Source organism: Polypterus senegalus, chromosome 1 (genome assembly GCF_016835505.1).
Source record: "Polypterus senegalus isolate Bchr_013 chromosome 1, ASM1683550v1, whole genome shotgun sequence".
Taxonomy (NCBI): domain Eukaryota; kingdom Metazoa; phylum Chordata; class Cladistia; order Polypteriformes; family Polypteridae; genus Polypterus; species Polypterus senegalus.
In genome coordinates this window covers 104,574,914-104,602,157 of record NC_053154.1, presented here as the reverse complement: position 1 = coordinate 104,602,157, position 27,244 = coordinate 104,574,914, and the positions used below count along the sequence as shown (strand labels likewise).

The following is a 27,244-nucleotide window of genomic DNA, read 5'->3' as shown; positions in this document are numbered from 1 at the left end:
GCGATGTCCACGGCTTTATTTAATGTTAGCTCAGACCCGACACTTAAAAGTTTCTCTCGCACTTTTGCTGAATTTCTACGTAGGAGGTGTGGTGATGGGTGACACAACTCCGCCTCACACGGCGACTGAGCTGCAGGCTATGACCGTATATATGTACGTAAGTAGGATTCAGTTATGACCGTTACGCATAGAATTTCGAAATGAAACCTGTTTAACTTTTGTAAGTAAGCTGTAAGGAATGAGTCTTCCAAATTTCAGCCTTCTACCTACACGGGAAGCTTTTTTATAATGCGCCAAATGTTCTCTATAGGTGAAAGATCTGGACTGCAGACTGGCCATTTCAGTACCCGGATCCTTCTCCTACGCAGCCATGATGTTGTGATTGATACAGAATGTGGTCTGGCATTATCTTGTTGAAAAATGCAGGGTCTTCCCTGAAAGAGATGACGTCTGGATGGGAGCATATGTTGTTCTAGAACTGAATATATTTTTATGCATTGATGGTGCCTTTCCAGACATGCAAGCTGCCCATGCCACACGCACTCATGCAACCCCATACCATCAGAGATGCAGGCTTCTGAACTGAGCGTTGATAACAACTTGGGTTGTCCTTGTCCTCTTTGGTCCGGATGACATGGCGTCCCAGATTTCCAAAAAGAACTTCGAATTGTGACTCGTCTGACCACAGAACAGTCTTCCATTTTGCCACTCTCCATTTTAAATGATCCCTGGCCCAGTGAAAACCCCTGAGCTTGTGGATCTTGCTTAGAAATGGCTTCTTCTTTGCACTGTAGAGTTTCAGCTGGCAACGGCGGATGGCACGGTGGATTGTGTTCACTGACAATGGTTTCTGGAAGTATTCCTGAGCCCATTCTGTGATTTCCTTTACAGTAGCATTCCTGGTTGTGGTGCAGTGTTGTTTAAAGGCCCGGAGATCACGGGCATCCAGTATGGTTTTACGGCCTTGACCCTTACGCATAGAGATTGTTCCAGATTCTCTGAATCTTCGGATGATGTTATGCACAGTTGATGATGAGTCAAAGTCTTTGCTATTTTTCGCTGGCTAACACCTTTCTGATATTGCTCCACTATCTTTCTGCGCAACATTGTGGGAATTGGTGATCCTCTACCCATCTTGGCCTCTGAGAGACACTGCCACTCTGAGAAGCTCTTTTTATACCCAATCATGTTGCCAATTGACCTAATTAGTGTTAATTGGTCTTCCAGGTCTTCGTTATGCTCAAATTTACTTTTTCCAGCCTCTTATTGCTACTTGTCCCAACTTTTTTGGGATTTGTTGACACCGTGAAATTTTGAATCAACATATTTTTCCTTTAAAATTATACATTTACTCAAATTAAACGTTTGATCTGTCATCTACGTTCTATTACAAATAAAATATTGACATTTGCCATCTGCACATCATTGCATTCAGTTTTTATTCACAATTTGTTTAGGGTCCCAACTTTTTTGGAATCCGGTTTGTATATACAAAGTATATACAAAGTATACACATATATCTACATATATATATACTGTATATAGCAAAATCCCGCACTTCGCAGCGACGAAGAACTGCTTTTAAATTTTTATTAAGAAGAAAAGAAAACCTTTTTTAAACTGAGGGAAAATATACCAATAACTGTCTGTTAAGGATCTCTTTGTATACCACATTGTCAGTTCAGCACTCCGGTTGTAATATGACCAAGCTGTGCACTGAGATTACTTTTGAGAATGCAACGTATAGTTGTCCAATTACTTTTGAGAATGCAACGTATAGTTGTCCAGGAGAAAAGCAATGTTGCCTCAGATCAATGGCAACCTTTTGTAGGGACTGTCCCTGAGACTTATTAATTGTCATCGCGAAGCAGAGCCTTACTGGAAATTTGAGGCATTTGAATTGAAATGGGAGATCAAAGGGTATAACGGTGATGCGAGGAATACATTCAGAGTGTGGCACTCTGCTGTTTTTTTTTGTAGCTGCCTTCACACAGCTTCTTCGCTGCTTTATAAACGAACGCCATATAAGGCCGTCGTTTCTCCTTGCTTCGCGGTTCTGTACTGTTTTATTGTTCGTTTATTACGATTGTTATAGTTAATTGTGTAGCTATTCGAGACTTACTTTACTGTTCAGGTACCCATTTCCTTTATTTAATCCGAGGCTTGTACGCTATTTTTTGTTCGTTTATTACGATTATAGATATTTATTTATTCCCTTCTTTATCTGACTGCCTGCTCATATAAGGCGCTCCGCTGGTTTCTTGTGAAGCAGCCTTTACACAGCTTCTCCGCTGTTTTATAAACGAACGACATATAAGGCCATCCTTTTTCCTTGCTTTGCCAAGGAAGCTGCCTTTTTATTTAATCCACGGGTTCTCCGCTGTTTTATTGTTCGTTTATTACGATTGTTATAGTTCTCTTTATATAGCATGTTGTCAGTTCAGCACTCTGGTTGTAATATGACGAAGCTGCGCGAGCTCACTCTCGAGAATGCAACATATAGTTGTCCAGGAGAAAAGCAATCTTGCCTGAAATCAATGCCAGCCTTTTGTAGTTTCTGTCCCTGAGACCCGGCACTTAAAAGTTTCTCGCTACAGCAATTTTAACTCCGTTACAAAGTGATCCAAAATCTCGTTTATACCTCGTGTCTTCTCATTAAGCTTGTATCTCGTAGCTACACTTATGAATAAGCTTGTATGCGTTTTTCTTCAGCGCTCTTTGGGAGCTCTTCCTTCTTTTCTACGTACTGCGTTCACAGTCAGTTCACGTAATTACGTGGGAGGCTTGATGATGTGACACGCAGCTCCGCCCCCACGGCCATCAAGCTAAAGTCCATTACAGTATATGGAGAAAAATAGGTTCCAGTTATGACCATTACGCGTAGAATTTCGAAATGAAACCTGTCCAACTTTTGTGAGTAAGCTGTAAGTAATGAGCCTGCCAAATTTCAGCCTTCTACCTACACGGGAAGTTGGAGAATTAGTGATGAGTGAGTGAGTCAGTGAGGGCTTTGCCTTTTATTAGTATAGATAAATGGCATACAAGTTAAGCTAATGAGCATAACCCTGAATTTTAGTGTATGAATTGTGAGTAAAAAATGAACACATTGAACTTTTCAGCTTAGAGATTTAGAGTGCGTATGAATTGGATTGAGCAGGTTTGGTAACGTATTATGTTTTGATATGTTATGTTATTGCAGAAGTTATATATTTAAAACTATTAAGTTCTTAAGTACAGTTGATGTTATCTGTTAATTAAAAATGTTTTTTGACAAGGACATAGTGGCAAAGATAGAGACTAATAAAGAGTATATTTGGAACAAATGACAGAAAATATGTCCCCTACCTGCAGTGAGGTACTAAGTATATGATTTGTGTTTGCTTATTTACATTGTAAATTTCTTCCCACTTTAGGTTTTGGAGAATTATAATAAAGGAAAGACGGCCCTTCTATCAGCAGCGAAGATTATGGTGAGTCCCACTGAAGTGGACCTGAATCCTGAGACTGTCTTCCAAGAATACCTCACTGTCCCGCAACCACAGCACCATCGCAGGAACAGCAGCGTCAAGTAAGACACCCTGCTCTCCCTGTCTCTATGTCTGTCAGTCCATCTGTCTGACTGTCTTCAACCACCACATTTCCTCTACCATCAGCAGTGAAGAACAAGGTCAAGTAAGACAATCCACAACTTTTACACTTTGTATTTCCTATTCACTTTCTTTTTTATTCTCTACCATTCTTGTTCAAAACAAATAAGTTGTTTTTTTTATTTTTTCAATCCTTTTCATTTCATTTTTTCAGTTCTGAGTGGTTTGACTTGATCAGGAATACGATTCTCACATGATGTTAACTGTAGGGAACTGTAAGAAATGTAATTATACAAACGTTAACTTATATTAGGGTACAGTTTAGCTCGAAACATATTAATTTAAAAGGCAACATTAAACAACTGAAGTAAATAATTCATGGAAACAGTAATATAACCTTTACAAATATATTTGTCCCAGTGCACAAAAGTATACGGTAATAACTTCATAATTTCAGCAGTAAAGCAATGTTTCTCAGGTTTGTAATAGTACAGTTCCTCTTTTCATGCTATTATTTTTATAAAAATAAGGTGTGATGTTATGGTCAGGTCCATTCAAATCTAGGGATTGTATATAATGCTGTACTTTTTACCCTTGTTCTCATATTGAGTGTGTTTGCATGCACACACAAAACTAAAATAACATGAGCAATCTGGTAAAGACAGAAAGCTCTTTTCTTAAAAACACCGATTTGTAAGCAAAAGTTCTCCTTTGGCAAAACACTCATGTCATGTCATTGAAATGCTCTATAAAAAGATTAAATATTCTCAATGATTGCCGTGAATCTGAAAACAAGCATGGAGGCTGCATCCCCTGAGCAGTGTGGGGAACATTACTTACAAAAAAGTTTTCCGATACAGTTACTTATTGTAAAATGTAATGTGTTACAATGTGTTGATTTTGCATTGTTTTTTCTTTTTTTCTTTGCAAAACTGCACCTGCTTGAAGTTATCCAGCATTTGTTATTAAATTCTAGGCCCATATATGGACCTTCATATAACTGACAAGAAACACTGGCAAACGTGATATTTTTCTGTTTTTATTAAAAAAAAAAAAAAAAGGTGATGTAATGTAAATCCCATTTTGCCCCTTTTTACATATTTGACCTGACCCACCAATAATTCGCTGTATGAACACTTGCCATCAAGTCACTCACTCAATCACACTGTTTTAACATATTTATAGCAAACAGCTGGATGAAAACTAAACTGACATTTTATTAATAGATTTGTGCTACCAGACTGTATGCAGCACACTCTTACCTGTTTGGCTGTGCAATCGAGTCCTCAAAAGACTAATGGTACATTTGCTTCTTCCCTTACATCTAGTACTGCTGGGATGATAATAACACAGGTATTTTTACGTAAATAAAATAAGTATTGCATTAGGTTACTCGTTGCTTTAAAAAGTAATTGGAAAATGTAACATTCATTATCTTTAACACGTTACCCTATTAATCCCAGGATTGTGCTGCTGAGCTTAGTACTGCATGTTGAACTCATTAACATAAATTTAGCAATTTCTAAAATATTGAGACTGACAATTTCAACCAGGAGAACGAGTAATGCGATCACCCAAGCATTTGCCTGAGGAAATTGATTTTTCCACCGTTTTATACCTGTGGCTACAGGAAGCATGTGTGAAGCAAGTATATGTAGCCATAATCTACCACATCCCTTTGGAGACCTGAAGCAAAGCATGTTTGGGCCAGGTCAATAATTGTATGGGACTCCATTTAGGAAAAGTTCAGTTTGCTGCTGGAAGAGATGTTAGTGAGACGAACAGGGGGCGCTTACCCTGTGATCTGAGTATGGATCCCAGTGCAGTGATGGGGGCACTGTGCAATAAAAATGGTGCTGTCCTTCGGATGAGACATAAAATTGAGGTCCTGGCTCTCTGTGGTCATAAAAGATCCCCAGGCATTCTTCATAGGTAATGTGTGGTGCGCATACTTGTGCAAAAATGGTTGTCGTAACATTATCCAGGTGGATGCTACACAACCACAATACCATCACAGGAACAGCAGCATCAAGTAAGGCACCCTGCTCTCCCTCTCCCTATGTCTGTCAGTCCATCATTCTGGCTGCTTTCCAGCAGCAGTTGAAGTGAGCAGTGAGAAAACCACTATATAAATATAAAGAATAATGATTATGCACAGGCTAGGAGACTGCAACAGACTTGTACAGACTATGGAATTTCAAACTGTAACCCGGTTAAGTGTTTATATTGCCAAATAACCAGGTTACTTGCTGAAAATAATGAGCTATCTTATGGTCAGATCTCTCTGTTCCCTTTAGTCCAGGACTTTTCTGTACCAATGTTTGTTGGGTTTATGTCTGATTTCCTGTAAACTTGATGAGGAATTTTGCAAATGCATCACAGGGTCCTTGGTCCACATATTTTTAAGATATAAACTATAACTTCTTTAAATATCCTGATTACCAGGATAAATAATATTAAGTATAAGCAAAACAGAAATTCTAATTTGCTGAATTACTTGGTGTTTCTAATGAAAATCAATGAATCCTGTGTAATTGTGATAAAAGGGGGTTAGTTGATCTTCCTGTCAGTCTCTCCGAAAAGAGAGCAAAATTAGTAAATGTTTTTAAAGACAACCAGGCATGGGATCCCATCTCAGGACTTTGATTTATTGGTTAATGTGATATTAATAATTTTAATATAATGGACCAAATTTGAGCTCAGTTGGATTTGTTAACCAGTTCTCTACCATTTTTTGCACCTTTCAACTTTTGTTGTTGATTAGTCATTACATTTAATTTTAAACATATCAACCCCTCAGTGTATAGTTGCTTCAAAAAAGTTATTTTTATGAGACAATTAACCATGTCAAAATTTGCTTCTTTTATTTAATTGGGTTTTTTTTCTCTGCACCTCTGGATAGTTGTTTAAAAATGCAGGTTAGATCCGCAATATAGACTCGGGCATAATGTTATGGGTATTTGCTATTCTTACCTAGATAAATGATTGTGCTCAGTTAGTCTCATGGATGGTTGTTTTCCTTCTCTACTTGTTTTGAAGATGAGACTTGACTATTGTGGTTAAAATCATGCTGAAAGTCTAAAAAAATATTATCTCTCAAGATCATAACAAGAATTAACGTTTATCTTAGAAACTATTTCTCTTGTCACAGCTTCTCTAAGGATTTATTTAAATTCCTTCCAGTGGCAAATAAACTAAATCAAACCATTCAACAATCAGTAGTCTGTGACTGTAACTTGTAGACAAGAGCTAGTTAAAAGGAAAGTCCTATGCGGTGCATCCAGTGACAGTTAAACAAGATGGTTGTAAGAATGTAAAATTTCTCTTCTAGAGACTGAAATTCTGCAAAGTCGAAGGCCAAATGAAATTTTTTAGCCAACCTAATTTAATCTAAAAATTATAATTAAGCTATTTTCACATTATGACACCTCAGTAGCATAATATAAAATTCTACAACCTTCTTAATTCAACTAAAGGTTACAGAGAGCTGGAGCCTCACAGTGGAACTTGGTTACAAGGCAGAAAACAGCCTTGGATAGAGGGCCTAGTTGTGCACACAGTCACACTAGTTAATGTAACCCGCATGTTTTTGGGGATTGACAGGGGAGCTCAAGCACCTGGAGGCAACCCATGCTTATTCTTGACATTACCAGCCATGAAATACTGATTGTTAATAAAAGAAATTCCAAGCATAGCAAAATGGATGTGAGACTATAATGGCAGGACCACAACCTACACAGCCTGCCCAAGGAGACAAAACTGTTAACTGCACACTTCCAGCCTAGTAGACCCCAAACAAGGCCAGCTGGCAAAATAACAAAAAAAGTCTAAAGTTATAACATAAGCCCCACAACAAAGAAGGTTCACTGTAAACCTTCAGCTTGTATGAACAGAGCAAACAATCTTTATATGTTAAGGATTTATTAGAAAAAAATAGAATGCAAGTAAAATGCTCAAAATACCAAAAATAGGCAAAAAAGCAAACAAGTCCAAATCCGTAATCCAAACTAGAAAACCAATGACAGAAGCGAAATAAATCAAGGAAACCAGAAAATCCAACAAAAACAGCAATACTCATAAACACAAGCACAGTGATTTTCTGATTTGAGCTTATTCAGCTATGGCCTTAAATTGTCAGGGTGAGTGCTCAGATGGATGATGTGAGGGTGGCCCTGCCTCTTGGGGCTTGTCAAAGTCACATTCACAAAATCAATTAATGATTGGAAAAATGCCTTTAGTGTTGTGTGCGTGGAGTCACTCAGTGAATGGAAGAAGATGACTGAATTACAGCTGTTGATTACACTTCTTAAATACATTAATTACAGAAGTGTATGTGATTAGTTTCATTTTTCATGTCCTTGTAAGTTACTGATAAACATACCCTTAGAGTCAGAATTCTGCTACACAAGATTATACTGGTTGTCTTATCAATACATAGCCTTGCAGAGATGTAGCAGCAGGACTGGGTGACAAATCAAGACACTTTAATTTGTTGTTGTTGTTGTTTAATTAAAATGCCTTCTATGAGTGCTAAAGGCAAAGGTTAATAGTTAACAGCTACAGCTAACAAGGATATAAGTAATACAGTATGACCAATATGTAATCAAATAGTGAAAATCATGTTCATCAGTAAAAATCAACTCTAACAATGAACCCTTTTGTTCTTCTACAACAATAATCAATACGCATTTATTTCAAGCAGTTAACTCAGGTAGGTATACATTAGGTTAAGGCAGTTCAAGTGACAGGACAACACAACCAATATCAGAAGTGGGAACAGAAAGAAGTGTTTATCATGATGATGTTGACAGGTGACATAAAGTTTCTCATGGTACATTTAAAAATTCATTAGCATAATAGAATGATGATGGCAGAAGTTATTAATGCAACAAATACTGCTTTTGACCCAGCAGGGAATAAAGAAACCAGTCTGTATTCAGTTCTGATGTCCAATTGGGATCAAGAACTGAATTCTCTTAATGGAGAATTTTATAGGCCAGGTCAGATATATCATATCCTATCAACTTGCAGGTGCCTCCCTGGGCTCAAGCATATCCAGGGCCATTTAAGTTTGCAAAGTTACAGTTCTTATAGCAAGAGCCTCAGAGGTGAAATTAGCCACCAGATTTAGTGTATTAGCCAGTTTATTAATGTATGTTCCAACTACAAGCCCAAAAATGTGAGGCAGAAAAACTGCTCCAACTGCTGCATATTGCAGGCCATTACTGACAGGAGTTTTTTGAAGAACTGAGATGGTGGCACATTTAACTGGAACAGGGCCTAAATGAACATTAGGTAGCGCATAAGCCAAGTAACACACTCCAACCAGTCCAAAGACAGCCACATATAAGCCTGTCGGGCAAAGACAAAGTCGTGTTGTAAGGTGACTAAGGTCTGTTGGTGAGCATACCTAGAATTCAAACTCTAGAACAGTTGAACAGGTGTCCAAAACTCACCCACAAAGCACAGGGAGTGGACGTGCAGTTATGAACATAACAAGAAATACACAAGTATGAAAAATAATAATTCAAAAATGACAATGAACCATAAAATACCAAAAATATTGACCCTTACATAACACTAATGAATTGTCACCTTGTTTACACAGATTGAAGTCTCCCGTAATTAACTTGACTATAATTGAAATTCCTACCTTATCAGTTATCAACTTATGAACAGTCAAAGCAACATTCTGAGTGTCAACAAATGTAGCAAGGTGAACAACAAAAAGTCTAAACTGATACATTAATCATTGTAAATACTCTGGTCTTAACTGCTATTGGTTCATAGACCTTGGTGGTTTGGTTATAACATGATATTAGTTACAGTATCTTCTTCTTTCAGCTGCTCCTGTTGGGGGTTGCTATAGCAGATCATTTTTTTCAATATATTCCTGTCCTCTGCATCTTGCTCTGTTTCACCCATCATCTGCATGTCCTCTCTCATCACATCCATAAACCTTCTCTTAGGCCTTCCTCTTTTCCTGTTGCCTGGCAGCTCTATCCTTTGCATCCTTTTCCCAATATACCCATATATTCATGTTTAATGAGTAGCCGCTTCTGTTTTTCTTGAAGTTCTGATTCTGATCCATCTTTACAAGAGTTAATAGTAAAGCTACAACAGTATTCAAAATAGGTCTGTTACAGCTTCCTAGGCTTGCAAACACTGATCCAACAGAATCAAGTTGTTTGTAATGTTTATCCTTGCCCTTATGACCTTTTTGCACCATTCTGGTGGTAACATTTCTTCAACATGGAGGTTTAAATAGCATGTTTATAACTAATCAGTGTTTTCTTGTTTGTATGTTTTCCTTGGATGCCCATCTCTGTTGCTGGTAATAATCGGCATGGCTGCATACTTGGAACAGTTTGTCAGAAATGTTATAACAGATTTCATTATTTCCTTCAGCTTTTGTGTTTTAAAAGCTTCAGTCAAAGTAATTAAAAATTATATGGATCCAGAAATGTAAAACTAAAATAAAAGGATAAAGTAAGGAGAAAAGCACAGAATCATGTAATCACCGGAAAAGTGTCACATTGTACAAAAATGTGAATAAAAGATAAAGTAATTATGCTTATTTTTCACCCTAATGTATTGTGGTAGTATAACAATTGATGTGAGTGTCACATTCAGTAATGATTTTTTTAAAAGAAAAAAACAGCATCCAGGAAGCCAATAGACTAATAATGTTAATGGGAGGTAAAGATAAGACAAATGGGATATATGAATGATATGAATATGAATAAATTTTAGAAGGTGACACAGCAGATTTTGTACAGGGTATGGCTGCCACTAGTTTGTTAAAATCTACTCCAGAAACTTCCACAAATATCCAGGAAGCAGAGGCTGCATTACAGGTAGTCAATAAATTTGGAGTTTGACCCTGCAGGTTGGAAAACCAAACCGCATTACCCTGGGCTGTACAAAACTGAAACTGATAGATTTACACAGTTTTTCTTTTGGAGGACATAGTTAAATTTTAAGGTAAATTAACCAGCTGTAGCTAATGTACTTTATATTTACAAAGCATAATTTTGGGTGTTACAAAAAGAAAACATGCATACTGCATCTTCAATAAATATTTAACTATTTTGAGCAGATGTGGCAGAATCTAAGGAGAATAGACTAGGATAAGCTTGTAAGCATGGAGACAGTCGAGTAGCAGTGGAACAGATTTAAAACACTTCACACATAATGCAGGACAGGTACATCCCAAACTTTGGAATTAGCAGGAAATTGGAAAAAAAACTGCAGTGGGTTAATAAAGAGTTGAAAATTAAGCAGCAAAGGAAAAAAACAGCTATATAAGGCATATAAGACTAATAAGTCCAATGTGAATTGTAGGGCAAAAATGTATTAAGAATAGTAAAGGAGAATTAATATATACAGTCGGTGAAATAGCAAATGTTTAAAACTTGCACTTTTCTGAAATCTTCACACGTGAGGATGTGGATAACCTCCCAATGGTAAAAGCAACTACTAAAGGTGGTACTGAGTAATTGGAATTTGTACAGAGATAAGTACTGCTCAGATGAACTAGGCTGAAATGGAACAATTCATCAGGACCAGATAATTTTTATCCTAGAATTCTTAAAGAGATTAGTGAGTGAGTACATATATATAAAAAAAGACTGAGCCAAATATAAGAAGAACATGAGCTTTACTGAACAGTCAGCATGGGTTGAGACAAGGTAGATCATGTTTTACTAACATGCTGCATTTCTATGAGGAAACAACTAAAGGATATTATCAAAGTGGAGACATATATTATTTATCTTGACTTTCACAAAGCATTTGATAAGGTCCCACATAAGAGGTTGGGCTTCAAACTAAAAGAGGTGGGAGTTCAGGATGTAGTGTGTAGATAGATGGAAAATCAGACAGTAGAGGGTTATGGTGCGAGGAATCTTATTAGAATTGGGTGATGTTAAAAGTGGTGTCCAACAGAGGTCAGTTCTAGGCCCACTATTTTTAATATATATAAATGATTTGAATAGGAATATAAATAACATGCTGGTAAAGTTTGTAGAAGATACCATTTTAGGTGAATTGGCAGATCATCTACTATCTGTTGAATCATTTCAGATAGACTTAGACAGCATACAGGCATGGGCAGATTTGTTGAAGATGAAATTTAATATAAGTAAATGTAAAGTGTTACACGTACAAAGTAAAAATGCTAAAATTGAATATACAATCTGAGGTCTGAAAATTGAATGTACACCTTATGAGAACAATTTAAGAGTAATAGTGGACATGTCACTGTCATCTTTCAGAAGTCATTAAGAAAGCTAACAGAATGTTAAAATTAGTGTATATAGCGTGATGTGTAGAGTACAAGTCAAAGGAGGTTATGCTCAAACTTTATAACACACTCATGAGGCCAAGTCTGGAGTGCTCTTCACAATTTTGGTCTCTCTGGTACAATGAGAACCATAGATACATGGAGCAAGTTACCAAGTAGTGTAGCAGACAGTATGACTTTAGGGACCTTCAAAACTCAACTTGATGTTATTTTGGAAGAATTAAGTGGATTGGACTTGCAGGCTTTATTGGGCCAAATGACCTTATTCTACCTAGATTGTTCTAATCTTCTATTTTTTTCTTGATAACAACATTCTATAAAAGAAATCACATATGTCATAAAAACATGCACTCAGAATATGACATTTTCCAAAAGTAAAATATTTGAACTCATGAAAATCAAGTTCACTTAAAACTTAGTAAAATTTACCAGACTTTATAAAAATCCAGAAGTTTGTTTTTCACCCAAGTGAATTAAAAAATCCATATGTACATATTAGATTTCAGCTTTAGGTAAAAGGAAACCTGAACACAGTAATAGTTGAAGTCAAAACACTAATCAAGTATTATCCAGGTAATTCTGACTTTAAAGATTAAATGTTTTTACTTCACTACTAAATAAAGAAATATGCTTTTTAATTTAAAACCTAATGGTAAAGATTAAACAATACATGTATGCTTCTAATAAATCCAGCTTGGCCTTGTCGTGTTATGAGAGAGATCACTTTCTTTGTTCTGCCAGGTAGAATGCCAGGATCTTCATCTGCAACAAGATTGTTCTATAATATGCTCAGTCAAGTGGGTTTGTATTCTTATTTGGAAGAAAAGTGATAGACAGCAATTTCGAAGTGTTCAGTAGAATGTTGTCTTCGTACACTTCCTCAAATATAGCTAACATTAACAGAGTTAATTTAACAGACAGTTTTCCATGGAGTTGAGCTGAATGACTTGCTTTGTAAAGAATTTCTGACATCTTATATTTCAGTGATGCTCTGTAGTTTCTCGAGTTCTTCTGCAAGGTATCGATCTGTGTCAGTTCTAATTTAAAAAAAACTTCTTAAAATAAGCCTCTCCTTCATTACACATAAGGAGCTTTATAGCATTCCATAAAGATGTCAGGTATTTCTTTGTGTTCACTAACTTTAATTAATTTTTTAGGGAAACACATCTATTGATATATTATTATAAACAGCTAAATAAAATTGGAACATTTTTAAACATTAAAACAATCTAGACGAGAACAGGCCATTCAATCCAACAAAGCTCGACAATACAATCCATTTAAGTCTTCTAAAAACAACTCAAGTCTAGTTTTGAAAGTCCCTAAAGTCCTACTGTCCACCATGCTACTTGGTACCTCATTCCAAATGTCTATGGTTTTCTGTGTAAGGAAAAACGTCCTAATGTTCCTGTGAAATTTACCCTTAACAAGTTTCCATCTGTGTTCCTGAGTTCTTGATTAACTCATTTTAAAATAACAGTCTCAATCTACTGTACTAATTTCCTTCATAATTTAAAACAATTTAATCAGGTCTTCTCTTAATGTTCTTTTGCATAAACTAAAAACACTGTTAATCTTGCTTCACAATTCATACCCTATAGCTCTGGAATGAGCCTAGTCTTTCTTTTCTGGACCTTTTCTAGTGCTAATATGTCCTTTTTGCAGCCTGGAGACGAAAACTGCATGCAATACACCAGATGAGGCCTCACTAGTACTTTATAAAGCTTGAGTTTAACCACCTTAAACTTGTACTCTACACATTGTGCTATATAACCTAACATTCTGTTAGCCTTCTTAATGGCTTCTGAATACTGTCTGAAAGTTAATAGTGTTAAGTCTACTATGACTCCTAAATCCATCTCATAATGTGTACTCTCGATTTTCAGATCTCCCATTGTGTATTCAAACCCATCATTTTTACTTCCTGTGTGAAATACTTTACATTTACTGACATTAAACTTCATCTGTCCAAGTCCCTCTCTGTAATGATTTAACAGATTCCAGATTATCTACCAAACCACCTATCATCTGCAAACTTAACCAACTTGTTACTTATATTCCTATCCAAACCATTTTTATATATATTAAAAACAGTAGCTGCCCTAGTACTGCCCCCTGTGGAACACCATACTTAACATCAGCCAATTCTAATAAGGCTTCTCGCACCATCACCCTCTGCTTCTTGTGTCTGAGTCAATTCTGAACCCATCTAAAAGTATCACCCTGAACTCCCACTTCTTTTAGTTTGATGTCCAACCTCTTATGTGGCACCTTATCAAATGCTTTCTGAAAGTCCAGATAAATAATAGCATAAGCCCCACTTTGATCATACCCTTTTGTTGCTTCCTTATAGAATTCCAGCATGTTAATAAAATAAGTCCTCCCTCTTCTGAACCCATATTGACTGTTCATAAAAACATCTGTACTTGCCATGTGGTGCTCAATCTTACTCCTTAATAATTCCTTCCATTAGTTTTCGTGTGATGCACGTTGAGCTTACTGGCCTATAGTTGCTTGGATCTGCCCGGTTACCATTTTTGTATAATGAGATAATATGTTCTATTTTCCAGTCCTTCGGAATTTCCCTAGTAAGCAGTGACTTCCTAAAATATGTGTCAAGAGCTTATATATGTACTCGCTAACTTCCTTAAAAACTCTAGGTTTAATATTATCTGGTCCTGGAGATTTGTTTGACTTCAGCCTATTTAATTTGAGCAGTACTTCTCCCTCTACAATTTCCAAATCAATCCGTTCCACCTTAGTAGTTCCATTTACCGCTGGGAGGTTATCTACTTCCTCACTTGTGAAGACCTCAGAAAATGCTTATTTATTTTTTTTTTTTTTATTTATTAATTTTATTACAATCAATACATAGCAATCAAGTTTTACAAAAAAAAAAAAATTATGCTAAGAACAGATCGATCCCCACCCTTGAGAGAGAGAGCAAGCCAAGCGGTGTAAAATTTAAGGCTTTTAAAAATACCTAAATCAACAAATTCTCTGTGCTTTATAAAATCATTTCAAAATATTACTGATTAGATCCTGCCATGTTTTGAAAAAAGTCTGCACAGATCCTCTAACTGAGTATTTGATTTTTTCCAATTTTAAATAATATAACACATCAGTTTCCCACTGACTTAAAAGAGGAGAGTTTGGGTTCTTCCAGTTTATCAGAATAAGTCTGCGTGCCAACAGTGTAGTGAATGCAATCACAGTTTGTTTGTCTTTCTCCACTTTAAGACCCTCTGGAAGAACCCCAAACACAGCTGTTAATGGGTTAGGAGGGATTGTGAGTCCAAGACTGTCTGAGAGGTAATTAAAAATTTTTGTCCAGAATAATGTTAATTTGGAGCAGGCCCAGAACATGTGACCTAGTGAGGCTGGGGCTTGGTTGCAACGTTCGCAGGTTGGATCATGCCCTGGAAACATTTTGGAGAGTTTTAGTCGAGACAGATGTGCTCGATATATAATTTTGAGTTGTATAATTGTATGCTTTGCGCTAATGGAGCTTGAGTGAATTCTCTGCATTGCTACTTTCCACTCCTTTTCTGATATATTAATTGAGAGGTCATTTTCCCAGTGTCCTCTTGGATCTTTGAAAGGAAGGGATTGTAAAAGGATTTTATATATTGTAGAGATGGAGTCTAACTCCTTGAAATTGAGCAATAATTTTTCCAGCGTGGATGAGGGTGCAAGATGAGGAAGAAAATGCTTATTTAGAGCATCCACCTGTTTCACTGTCTGTATTTTTTAATTCCCCTTTACTATATCTGATGCACTTCACCTCTTCGTTAACTGATCTTTTACTTCTAAAATACTGAAAGAATCTCTTTGGGTCGTGTTTCACCTTATCTGCTATATTCCTCTCCAATTGTCTTATAGCCTCCCTACTATCCGTCCTCATGTTTTCATACACCCTATGACTCCCCTTAGAGCTATTAGTTTTATACACCTTATACAGCTGTTTTTTTCTTTGCACCTTCTTTTTTAGCTCTTTATTAATCCACTGCAGACTTTTTAAAAATTTCCTATTAATTCCAAATTTAGATATGTACCTGTCCTGCATTACATGTAAAACATTTTTAAACCTGCTCCACTGCTCCTCAATTGTCTCCACACTTATGAGACTTATGGGAAGGTTACAACAATAATTAACCATTTATCACTGTCCAAGAAAAGTAAAACTCAAAAATTATTTATTGGTCAAAGTATATGGCTAATTTTAAATATATTTGCCATTCAACACTGACATTTTGGCATTTAGATGTTTTCACAAAAGTGATGATTCTGGTTATCCCTCATTTGTAATCTGAGTTTAAATGCAACAGAAACCAGACAAAAAATCTTAAACACTTCAAGAATTTAACTCTTGACCACCTGCTATCAGAGGTTAAAGGTTTTTTAAAAATCATCTTCTAGCATTGTACCAGTTCATGTCATATGATCGTCAAAAGGTTTACTATTAATGAAGTTCTCACAGCTTTTGCCAAGAAGCAATACATGCACAGCCATTCTTGGTTTTTTTTTTATTATTAATGCATACATTTAACACTAAATTAACAACATTCATTTCGATTGATCTAAACACACAACCACATTAAAATTTTCCAGCAAAGTGACATTTCCCATCATCTTAATGAAGTTAATAGTCTCTTTTTGCACAGTAAGTACTCTTGCTGAGTAAAAAGGTAAGTACTCTTTTTACTTACCTTTTGGGAGTTTCCACACTACTGTAAAGGTGTCTTGTACTAGCTAGATTAAACCTTAAGAGTGAAAGAGATTATCTTTTTTCCACACATGTTCTGTTGAGTGATGCCATGAATTTTTTTTGGCTATTATGGAAGCAATACATTATATTTCAAAGTCTTGATGTGATGTTTGTTATAGTCAGATATTCATATTAATATTTTAATATGTTTGCAAACTTTCTAGGAGCTGTGCCCGGTCAGAAATCAGCCTGGATGGCTACTGTGAGGTTCCATCATCATGTATCCCCTCACCTTGCCCACGGGATCCTGTATCAGTGCTGCTGCGTGGAGCCAGAGAACGGCTTGCAGGGGAGCTCAGAGAGAGACGAGCACCTCTGGCGGTAATGGAAAGTTTGTCAGACAATGAGTCCATATATAGCCTAGACTCACGGCGATCCTCAGCTGCCTTCAGAGGTTCCCCTTGTCTGGGGCCACTGCCTGAACACAATGAAGCACCCTGCTTTTACATTGACCCCACCATTCCAGAAGAGAATCCTTCCCTTAGCTCAAGGACTGAGTTGCTTGCAGCAGACAGCCTGTCCAAGCACTCTGCAGACACCCCAATAGCTGGGCCAGACCAGCAGGGAGTACTGAGTGCCTGTTATTCTTTCACTGGCAATGAATTTGACTTACATCAGCAACAGGCCACTTCATTGTCAGTTCAACATGCTGATGTCGATGCTGGCATCGTGCACACACAACGCTTCTACTCCACACCTGACAGCCATGATCACCGTGAGGAGGGCTATAGTCGTTCTCCTGTCTGCCACCAGAGAGCCCACTCAGAAGGAAGCAGCAGCATTTTGGAAGCCATAACAGGCCATCTGCAAGAATCTGGCCACTTTAGTCAGTCCAATTCTTCCATTAGATCCTCCATCCCCTCTTTGGTAGCAGCATCAACCATTCCTTTAGATCAGCCCAGTGACGGTAAGCTGCCTAATGGCCGACTCTCTTCAGATGGCCCCAATCCAGCTGTGTTGGAGTTTGCAGAGTTCATTGACTCTCTTTTCAACTTAGACTCAAAAAGTGGGTCACTTGGAGATGTGTTTGATCTCTCTGACAGTGCTGAAGAACTGCCTGAGTCAGGGCGAGGGTCTGATGGAGGAAGTCGGAAGAAGTACAAGCAGGAGTCTCAGGGGACACATAGCAGACAGGCTTCACAGTCTTACAGCACACACAGCCAGGAAGAACTTGATCGACTAAAGGAGAAGGAGAGGCGGTTTTTGGCACGTGCTCAGTTTGAGCCAAATTTGGTTCCAAAGCCACCACGCACTTTCGCTGGCTCAACAGACCCCTCTTCTGGCATCTCTCTGTCCCCCTCTCTCCCACTCAGTTCCTCTGGCGAGCTCATGGACCTGTCTCCCGGAGAGATGCCTTCAGAGCCTTTGCGGACTTCCACACCACACTCCCCTCCTGGTTCAGCCTGTCCAAGTCAACAACATGCCAGTCAGGAAGAGCTCATAATCTCAGCTCTCTAGCAGCATGCCAACATAGACAATGTAGCTGAGGGGCAGTGAACCAACATAATTACAGAATCAGAGGTTAATGAGGCCATCTGTCCTGATATGGTGCAAAATTATTTGTACCAGAACAGTAAAATCTAAATTAAGTACTCAATGAGAAAAGATTCCCTTTAATACACAATCAGCCACTGATGTTACCCTGTTTACTTCATCAACAACAAATATGGCGATGAAATAAAATAGAAAACAGATGGCCTTATGTGGTCTGTAATATTATATAACCCTGTTTCTCTATTACCTCTACTTTGTGAGGGAAAGAGTCTCAGTCATTGATGCAAATGGCTAAATTAACACCCCATAATGTTTTGCTGTAAGTCCGCTTATTTCTTTATTGTCATTGGGTGCTGGTGAAGCACCGTTTTTAGATCTTGATTGACAAAGTTGTTATTTTTATAATGGGAATCTCTTTTCATTTTTAGCAGAGGGTTGCATAGAGTGTAGCCTTGTCTAATCAAAAATGATTTAAACTACACCCTTTGCTGCACCATTACCTGAAATACTTGATCTTAGCTGTTACAGAGTGAGAAAGAGTTCTAGAAAAAGATGCAAATTCTGCCATTTTCTCTTATAACTTAATGTGTGCTTTGGCACATACGACTCTCCAGCACAAGTTGGCATTAACCCACTGAGCAGTATGTTTGTATGTGTTAGTATACCAGAGAGGTAGCTTTGCAGCCACCAACTATCTAAGCTGCTGATGTTTATTGTTCTTGCAGGAACAACCATCAATCAGTGCTCCCAGGTATTTCCAGGAATGACTTTCCAATCCAAAGTTCATTATCATCTTCGATACAATTGAGCAAGTCTGTGTAAGAGCTACTGTAAATGCATGAATGGAATAGTAATGAGTGACTGAATATGCACATTTGAGGGAATATCACAAGGACCAAGTGGCACTAAACAATAGTAGTATACAGTGTAGCACCAGACACCGGATATGGTGAGGGATGCTATGTGACAAATGTGGAACTAATTGAAGAAAATGATGCTGCACAAAGAATGCTGTGCTTTATGAGAAGAGTGCTCTTTGTTGCAGGAGAGAACTCCTGCATCAGTGTACTCAAAGCTACAAAAATGGACTGGCATGTGCAAAATCCAGTTTGGGTGAACATTCTTGTGTTAGTGGAATGGTACAACTGCTGCTTGACTGGACAAAACCAAGCTTTTATAAGGCACATCCGGGGACTAAGTCTGTGTTCAGACTGTGGTACAGTACATATCGGGTGCACGTTGTTCTTTTTATTTATTATTATGTTTTAAGGTGTTTCTTTTCGATTATTACTGAAGGGATTTTCTATGACATTTTAAAAGGAAAAACTATTCCAGATTTTAAAGTTGATCAGTGCACTCATAATATTCCTAAAACCCCTCCTCTATCCCCCAGATATATTTGTCTCATCCAGTGTGATATCATGAAGAAGTATTGTACAAAGTCCTAATGACCCATGGAACCAATAAGGGTTTCTGCTTCACACTTTTTAAAGGCAACACAACTTTCCCAAATATACAAGGTGACGTTATTGCATGCAGATTAAAAACATATGCACTTTGCACGTCCAGACATTATGCACAACAATGCAAACATTCGCAAAAAAAAAGAAAAATGCTTGCATTTTATTAGTGTGTGACTTGCAAAAAGCACACATCAAAATCACAGCACATGTAAAATGTGTGCTTATACAGCAAGGAGATTGATAGAATGATGGTAATGAAGGGCCATGAGTTAAGCAAGCAAATCACAAAAAGACTTTCAGGAGTAAAGGTTCTATGTAGCTAGAGACACCTTTTGAACACTCTAAAGTTTGGGACCGAGTTTTAGTTAGCATTTTCTCCTTATTTTTGCAAATCCAGGTTTAATAGAGAAACGCTTTTGAGTGCCAGTCCTCTCTGTCCTCAAAATTTCACATACAAAAATTAAGGAAGAAAGCATCTCTTAACAATCTTCACTCTATTTGTCTCGCTTAGCCAAGTACCTAGGCCAGTTCTTTAGAGAAGACCTTGTGGCCCAGCTTACAAGTTGTTTAGGATGAGGCGACTCCCATTTTAGCCGACAATTTTCCTTGTGTCTCTGTACAAATGAAGTTTATTGCTTTGTTCTTTTTAGCACATCATCCCCATAGGCAGAACAGGAACATTATGGACATAATAATATTTTTTATTAGCCTTGTTTGCTTTTTCGCAATATTTGATCCAGAGATGAGACCTTTCAAAAATATTTCATGGTTTCCATTGAATCTATACAAATAAATAATTTCCACAACCCATTACTTGAAAAAGCTCTTCATTGGTTTCATGTGGAAAGTATTTTCCTTATTTACCACTGGTGTTATTGAGTATGAGATTTATTATTTAACTGAACAAAAATTGCTAGATCAACTTTATGGATGCCACTGATTTTCTGAATATTTGATTCAAGACTAAAGAGTAATTCACTTACTTCGGAGGAGAACATGCCCTTTTGTCCAAGAATACACTTGACTGTAAATGTCTGTGTACTTTTGCATGCTCTAATCCTTCTATTGAATTGTTTTCTGTTGATATAGTTGTTGCAGTCTTATTTAAATTTGTTTTAAGTTACATTTGATATACTAAGATAAGGAAATTATACTTCTTAATAAGAACTCCCTTTCAAAGGTTGCTAAGTGGCAGATATCAAACTTGTTCAAATAAACCTATAAAAAAGTTAAATCCAGGACAAGACAAAATCTTATTCAATAAACACTCTATTCCCATCATAGCCCAGTCAGTTTCTTTTCTACCTTTTTTCCAGCAAACCCATAGCAAAATAGTTACATAGTAATGCAAGGCTATAGGTATAGTGCAGCCAGATGTAAGTCCACACAACATATCCCAGCCTGCAAGTGATTATCAGGGGTATATAATTGGTACCATAAAGGGGGATACGTCTGCACAGTATTGGTCAGTCAGAATTTTTTAACCCCTTGCCAACTTAGAAATCAAAAAAACCTACTCTTCCACATAGAGAATACAATGTAATTTTGTTCAATAATTGATTACTGCTGATTAGAGGCTGACTGACTTGTTGGCCTGCCCTCCTCTTCTTTTTATTTTAATTAATTGCTTGCTTCTGGTTGGATACCATGAAGGAACTACTGCACTATCTGTAATTGTGTGTTTAAGGTGGTACCACCTCAATGTATCTATGTACGTATGTAAGAAATGGTACTGTATCAATATTGTTGTACAAAAAAGAAAAGATATAGCATTATATAAATATCTATAAATATATATATATATATAAATATATATATAGACTTAATTTTAATGCCTCTTTAAAAGCAAATTTTACTGAACTAATATTTTGTGTTTTGTTTCCACCCTCCAGCAAAACCTTCCCTTTGCCTTCCCAGTGAAATAAGAGAATGTAGTGAAGGTCCCACTTGCCTGATCTGTGATAGAATAAAGATCCTTCAGAAGCTGTTCTGTTTGAATTTCTCTGTTTGTTATGGGAGCTCAAGACACAATATTTACAGATTTTTGTTTCCTTTATTAACACTGTTTGTGTGTATATGTTGTACTTAACTATTTTACTAAGAAATCAATTTTTTTATTTTAAAATTATATATTTGAAATTTAATCTACTAATATATACACTGCCTTGCAAAAGTATTCAACCCCCTTGAATTCATCATTTTCTGCATGACAAAAGATTTGTACACATATTTATACATTCAATATTTTTAATGTGAACTCTTAATGATGTGATGATACATTACCAAAGTCAAAATAAACCAATTTCTGTAGATAGTTAACTGAAGAAGAAAAAAATCTAAATTTAGTGTTTGCATAAGTCCTTAAATTTCTGTGCTTTGGAAGCTCCAGGTTTACACAACAAATTTATCACAAACTACACATGGTAACTAGGCATTATTTGTGAGTCCTTTATATTTCTGTGGATATAAAAAGCACTCCTTGTAAGGTCCATAGTCAAAGAGCCTTCCCCATCCTGTTGACACAAAGTTGGAAGCATGCATTTGTCTAAAATGTCTTTGTATGCTGAAGCATTAACAGAACCATTCACTGGAGCCAAGGGGCCTAGCCCAAACCCTGAAAAACAGTCCCAGACTATTATCACTCCTCTACCAAACTTCATAGTAGGCAATGTGCAGTCTAGAAGGTAGCATTCTGCTGGGATCCTCCAAATACAGATTCATCCATCATACTGCTAGATTATTAAAATGTGATTCATCACTACACAGAACGCATTTTTCATTTCCCCAGAGTCCAATGGCAGTATGCTTTACACTACCCCAGCCAATTCATGGCATTGCACATAGTGAACATTGGCTTGCATGCAGCTCCTAGGCCATAAAAACCCTTTCATAACACTCCCAACACACAATTCTTGTGCTGGTGTTGCTTCCAGAGGCAGTTTAGAACTCAAGAGTGATACTGCAGACAATAAATGATTTGTATGTGCTATGTACTTCAACACTCAGCAGGTACGCTCTGTGAGTTAGCATGGTTTACCTTTTCATCACTGTGATGCTATTGGTCTTAGATGCTTCTACCTGATAATAATTGCAGTGACAGTTGACTGTGGCAGATCTAGCAGAGCAGAAATTTCAGCACTGACCTGTGGCAGAGGAGGCCTCCTATGACAATAAAGTCATTGAGCTATTCAGTATGACAAGTTTGTCAAAGGAGACTGCATGACCACGTGCTCGATTCTATACACCTGTTAAATATGGGTGTGACTGAAACACTGTAACTCCAGAAATTTGATACTTTTTACCATATAGTGTGTGTATTTTGGAGGGGTGAGTGACAGGAAAGAGTGGCCAGAGTAAGGGCACCATCATAATAGCACAGGAAAGTGTTAAATTCAAAAGCCTACAGAACACAGGGATGTCCACTAGTGGATAGGCGTCTCTCTGTAGTATATGTGTTTTTTCAGAAGGCATTAGATAGGGGAGCCAGCCAGAGAGAGAGAGAGAGAGATTACTTAAACTGAAGAATGCTATGCATCACTAGATGCTAGTGAGCAGCCAGCGCGGTAGATGCCTCACCCTCAGGTGTAAGAGAGAAAAAGGCCAGTGAGAAAATGTCAGATCCTATCCATATTAAGGCACATTTATTTGGTCATGCTGTCCATTTATTAGGGGTAGCAGATGTAGAGCTGACTTAGAGAACTGGCCTTTTAAAGCTTGGGGGGGGGTTCATAGACACAAGTTACTGCTAGACAGACTTCTAGTGTGGTTTAAATGCAGTGACATTGACATGATTCCTTTGTTTGGGTGATTTTAATGTCCATGTCTGCTGTCCCCTTAATCCTCTAGCAAAAGACTTTCTGGACATTATTGACTCCTTTGGTCTCTCTCAACTAGTGAACAGACCAACACATGGACAGGTTCACACACTGGACCTGGTTCTTTCTCGCGGTCTCAGAATCAGTGACTTGGACATTCTACCTCCCAGCTTTTCTGATCACTCGCCTGTTCTGTTTAATCTGGATTTGGTCTCTGTTGAGCATGGTAAATCCACCACCACTCGTCCCTCCCGTGTCATTCCCCCCTCTGCTGCTGAAGATTTTACAGCTGCTTTTTCACCAATCTCCACATCATGTGAATCCACGGATGCTGATGTTTTATTGCAAACTTTCCACACTTCCTGCTGTTCTGTGATGGATGTCGTAGCCCCACTCAAACGGAGACAATCCAAAGTCAAGCATGACCCATGGCTAAATGAACAAACTCGCTCCATCAGGCAAAACTGTAGGCGGCTAGAACGTAAATGGAGGAAAGATGGTCTCACTGTTACCTTCGACTGCATGAGTGACGCGTGGTCCCAATACCAGAGAGCAGTCAGAGGTGCAAGGAACCGTTTTTTCGCTGACATCATCTCAAAAAACTCTGGCGATCAACGTGTCTTATACAAAACACTAAATGCTGTCCTCTCTCCAGCCGTAACTGTTTTCTCTGCTGCCTCCACTGCTCTTTGTAATCAGATCCTCACGTTTTTTCTGGATAAGGTCACGAACATTAGATCCCAGATCTCCATTTCTTCTTCTGGCTCTGTTGATTTAGCCGCTCCTGCGCACGGTTCCCTCACCAGATTTGAACCTATTTCGCTCCCCCATCTGGAAAAATCGTTGCCTCAATGAAGCCTTCGGGCTCTCCGGACGATGTGGTGCCGTCCAGACTGCTGAAAGATGTGTTTCCTGTGATTCGATATGATGTCCTAAAGATCATAACTAGTAGTCTATCCTCGGCTATAGTTCCTCATGCTTTCAAACACGCAGTTGTACATCCAATTGTGAAAAAACCTGATCTTGACCCTGCCATTCTTTCCAATCTTCGTCCAATCTCCAAGCTACCTTTCTTGTCAAAAATACTAGAAAAGTAGTTTATGAGCAATTAACTCATCACCTACAGGACCATCAGGTAATGGATCTTTTCAGTCAGGCTTTAGGCCCCAACACAGCACAGAAACCGCGCATTTACGTGTCCTAAATGACGTCCTTTTGGCATTGGACTCAGGATTCCACGTGGTTATGGTTCTTCTCGACTTATCTGCTGCTTTCGACACAATCGACCACGACATCATGATCTCCGACTCGAATCCTGGGCTGGTGTATCTGGCTTAGCCCTCGACTGGTTCAGGTCATATTTCTGCAACAGGACTCTCAGAGTCATGCTAGACGATTTTTCATCTGAATCAGTCCCACTCCCATGTGGGTTCCCCAGGGTTCCATTTTAGGGCCACTACTTTTTCAATCTACATCCTGCCTTTAGGTGCAATTTTTAGAAAGCATGCAATTTCATATCACCTATATGCTGACGACTGCCAAATTTATTTCTCCCTCAAGCCAACTGACTCCACCAAACCTCTCCTCGACTGCCTATCTGACATTAAGGACTGGCTGGCTGTAAACTTCCTTCACCTGAACGATTCAAAACCGAGGTCATTGTTTTAGTCCCGACTGCAAACAGGCTCCACCCCTTGGCCTCGTTTCTCTTCCCATTCCAGTAACTTCGTCTGTCTCCAATCTTGGAATCAAAATGGATACGTTCCTGAAAATGGATGCTCAAGTCAACAGCACAGTAAAATCCTGCTTTTTCCATCTAAGGCGAATCGCCAAACTCAAGCCTATTCTTTCTAACCACCTCCTGGAATCAGTAATTCATGCATTCATTACGTCCCGGCTTGACTACTCTAATTCCTGCCTTTTTGGTATCAGTAAAGCCACACTTTCTAGACTCCAACTGGCTCAAAATGCAGCTGCAAGGCTTCTAACTGGAAGTAGCAGAATCCAACACATTTCACCAATTTTGAAAACCCTTCACTGGCTGCCGGTTAGATTCAGAATCGATTTTAAGATTCTCCTCCTAACCTATAAGGCATTAAACGGTCTAGCCCCCGCCTATTTGAGTGTCTTGCTCCATTGTCACAATCCCCCTCGTGTTCTTAGATCCACAGATCAGCTGCTCCTAACCGTTCCCAAGGCACGTTTTAAAGCTCGTGGTGAAAGGGCTTTCTCCGTCTGTGCACCCAGGCTCTGGAACTCCCTGCCCTTAGTGGTTAAGCAAGCCGCTTCAGTCGCCACATTCAAATCTCGCCTAAAACGCACTTCTTCACATTGGCTTTTAATTCTTAACCTGTTTCATTTTCCACTTGTCTTTTGCTATTTTCTCTATTTTATTTGGTCCCTTGACCTGTTTTTAGTATCTCTGTTTTAATTCTCTCTTAATGTTTATTTTTAATATTTTGCTTTTAGTCCTGCTTGTTGTAACTGTACAGCGCTTTGGTCAGTTGTAATGCTGTGTTTTTAAGCGCTCAACAAATAAATATGGTATGGTATGGTATGGTATGATTACAGAGCTATCTCAGAATTGATAGATGAATGGTTGGAAGAGAGGTTACAAGAAGACTGAATTGGCAGAAGGAAGACAAAGGCCAGGCATGAGTGAGAGGGTGAAATACTGTAGAGTGTGTACTATTTGTAGCTGGGTTAAGCCACTATATGAGGTGAGACACAAAAATAACCGGACTGGGCTTGGGGCTTTCCTGGAAAACTGGCTAGAGGTCGGCCGAATTTGAATCATAGAACTATATCCCCTCCTACACACCGTCTCAAACCGCTGACCGGCTAGGTATATCGTGTGAATAGCCAAGTCAGTATTGCACAACAATCGCTACACGAGTTGCCGCTATACAAACTAAACAGTGAATTAACATCAAATTTCTCAAGAAATTGAACAAAACAGCCACAGAAACTTATGGAATGATAAAAACAGTGTATGGTGTAACCGTTTGTCTCGCACACAAGTTTTTGAGTGCCACAAATGTTTCAAGGAAGACAAGAAAATGTGGAAGATGTTCAACACCCAGGTCCAGAGGGGGATGGGTGCTTCACCAAGACAATGCTCCCGTGTACAATGCTTTTTCCGTAAAGCAGTATTTGACTGACAAAAACATTCTTGTCCTCGATCATCCTCGTTTTTCACCCGATTTAGCTCCCTGTGATTTTTACTTGTTCCCAGAACTCAAAAGTGACTTGAAAGGAAGACAGAAACAGCAAGCCTGTTGAAGTGCCTCAAGCAAGAAGACTTCCAGCACTGTTTCAATCAATGGAAGATACATATGGAGCAGTGTAGAGATTGGGAGAGGGAGTATATAGAAGGTAACAATGTTTAGAATGCTATAATTCATTATTTATTTCATTTTTTATTTAACCAATCCGGTTATTTTTGTGTCTCACCTCGTGTTAGGTAGAGTGGGGATTCCAGACTTGACTAGGCTAAGAGGAAGCAGGGTTTGTTTCTGGTTAAGTATACTTCATTTTCTTTAAAATAAGGTTTATTTTTATACTTTTGTGCCTCTTTGGTTTATTCTGGATGCTGAGGCATACCATGAAGGCCTCTCCTGTCACAATAAATACTATAATAGAGGGAGATGCCGTCATATTATTTTTCCTTACCTGAAATAATGCTAAGGAAGCTACAAATACAAAATATTTGCATTTACTTAACTAATAGACACCATACACACCAACTGATGAATCACCACAGTATGAATGCAAAGTACAAAAGAAATTGCTCTGCAAGAAACTGGAGGTTG

General features: G+C 38.1%; 1 protein-coding gene across 2 annotated transcripts in view; it reads left to right on the top strand.

Moving 5' to 3' along the window:
* The window catches only part of dagla (diacylglycerol lipase, alpha), a 326,959-nt gene extending 305,357 nt beyond the window's left edge, over window positions 1-21,602 (top strand). For both annotated transcript variants that reach the window (XM_039755392.1, XM_039755401.1), the window contains 2 exons: window positions 3,414-3,568; window positions 16,825-21,602. In XM_039755392.1, coding sequence (XP_039611326.1) covers window positions 3,414-3,568; window positions 16,825-18,118 — 1,449 coding nt within the window. In that variant the 3' untranslated portion in view covers window positions 18,119-21,602. The remainder of the gene's footprint in view (window positions 1-3,413; window positions 3,569-16,824) is intronic.
* Window positions 21,603-27,244: the final 5,642 nt, after the last annotated feature.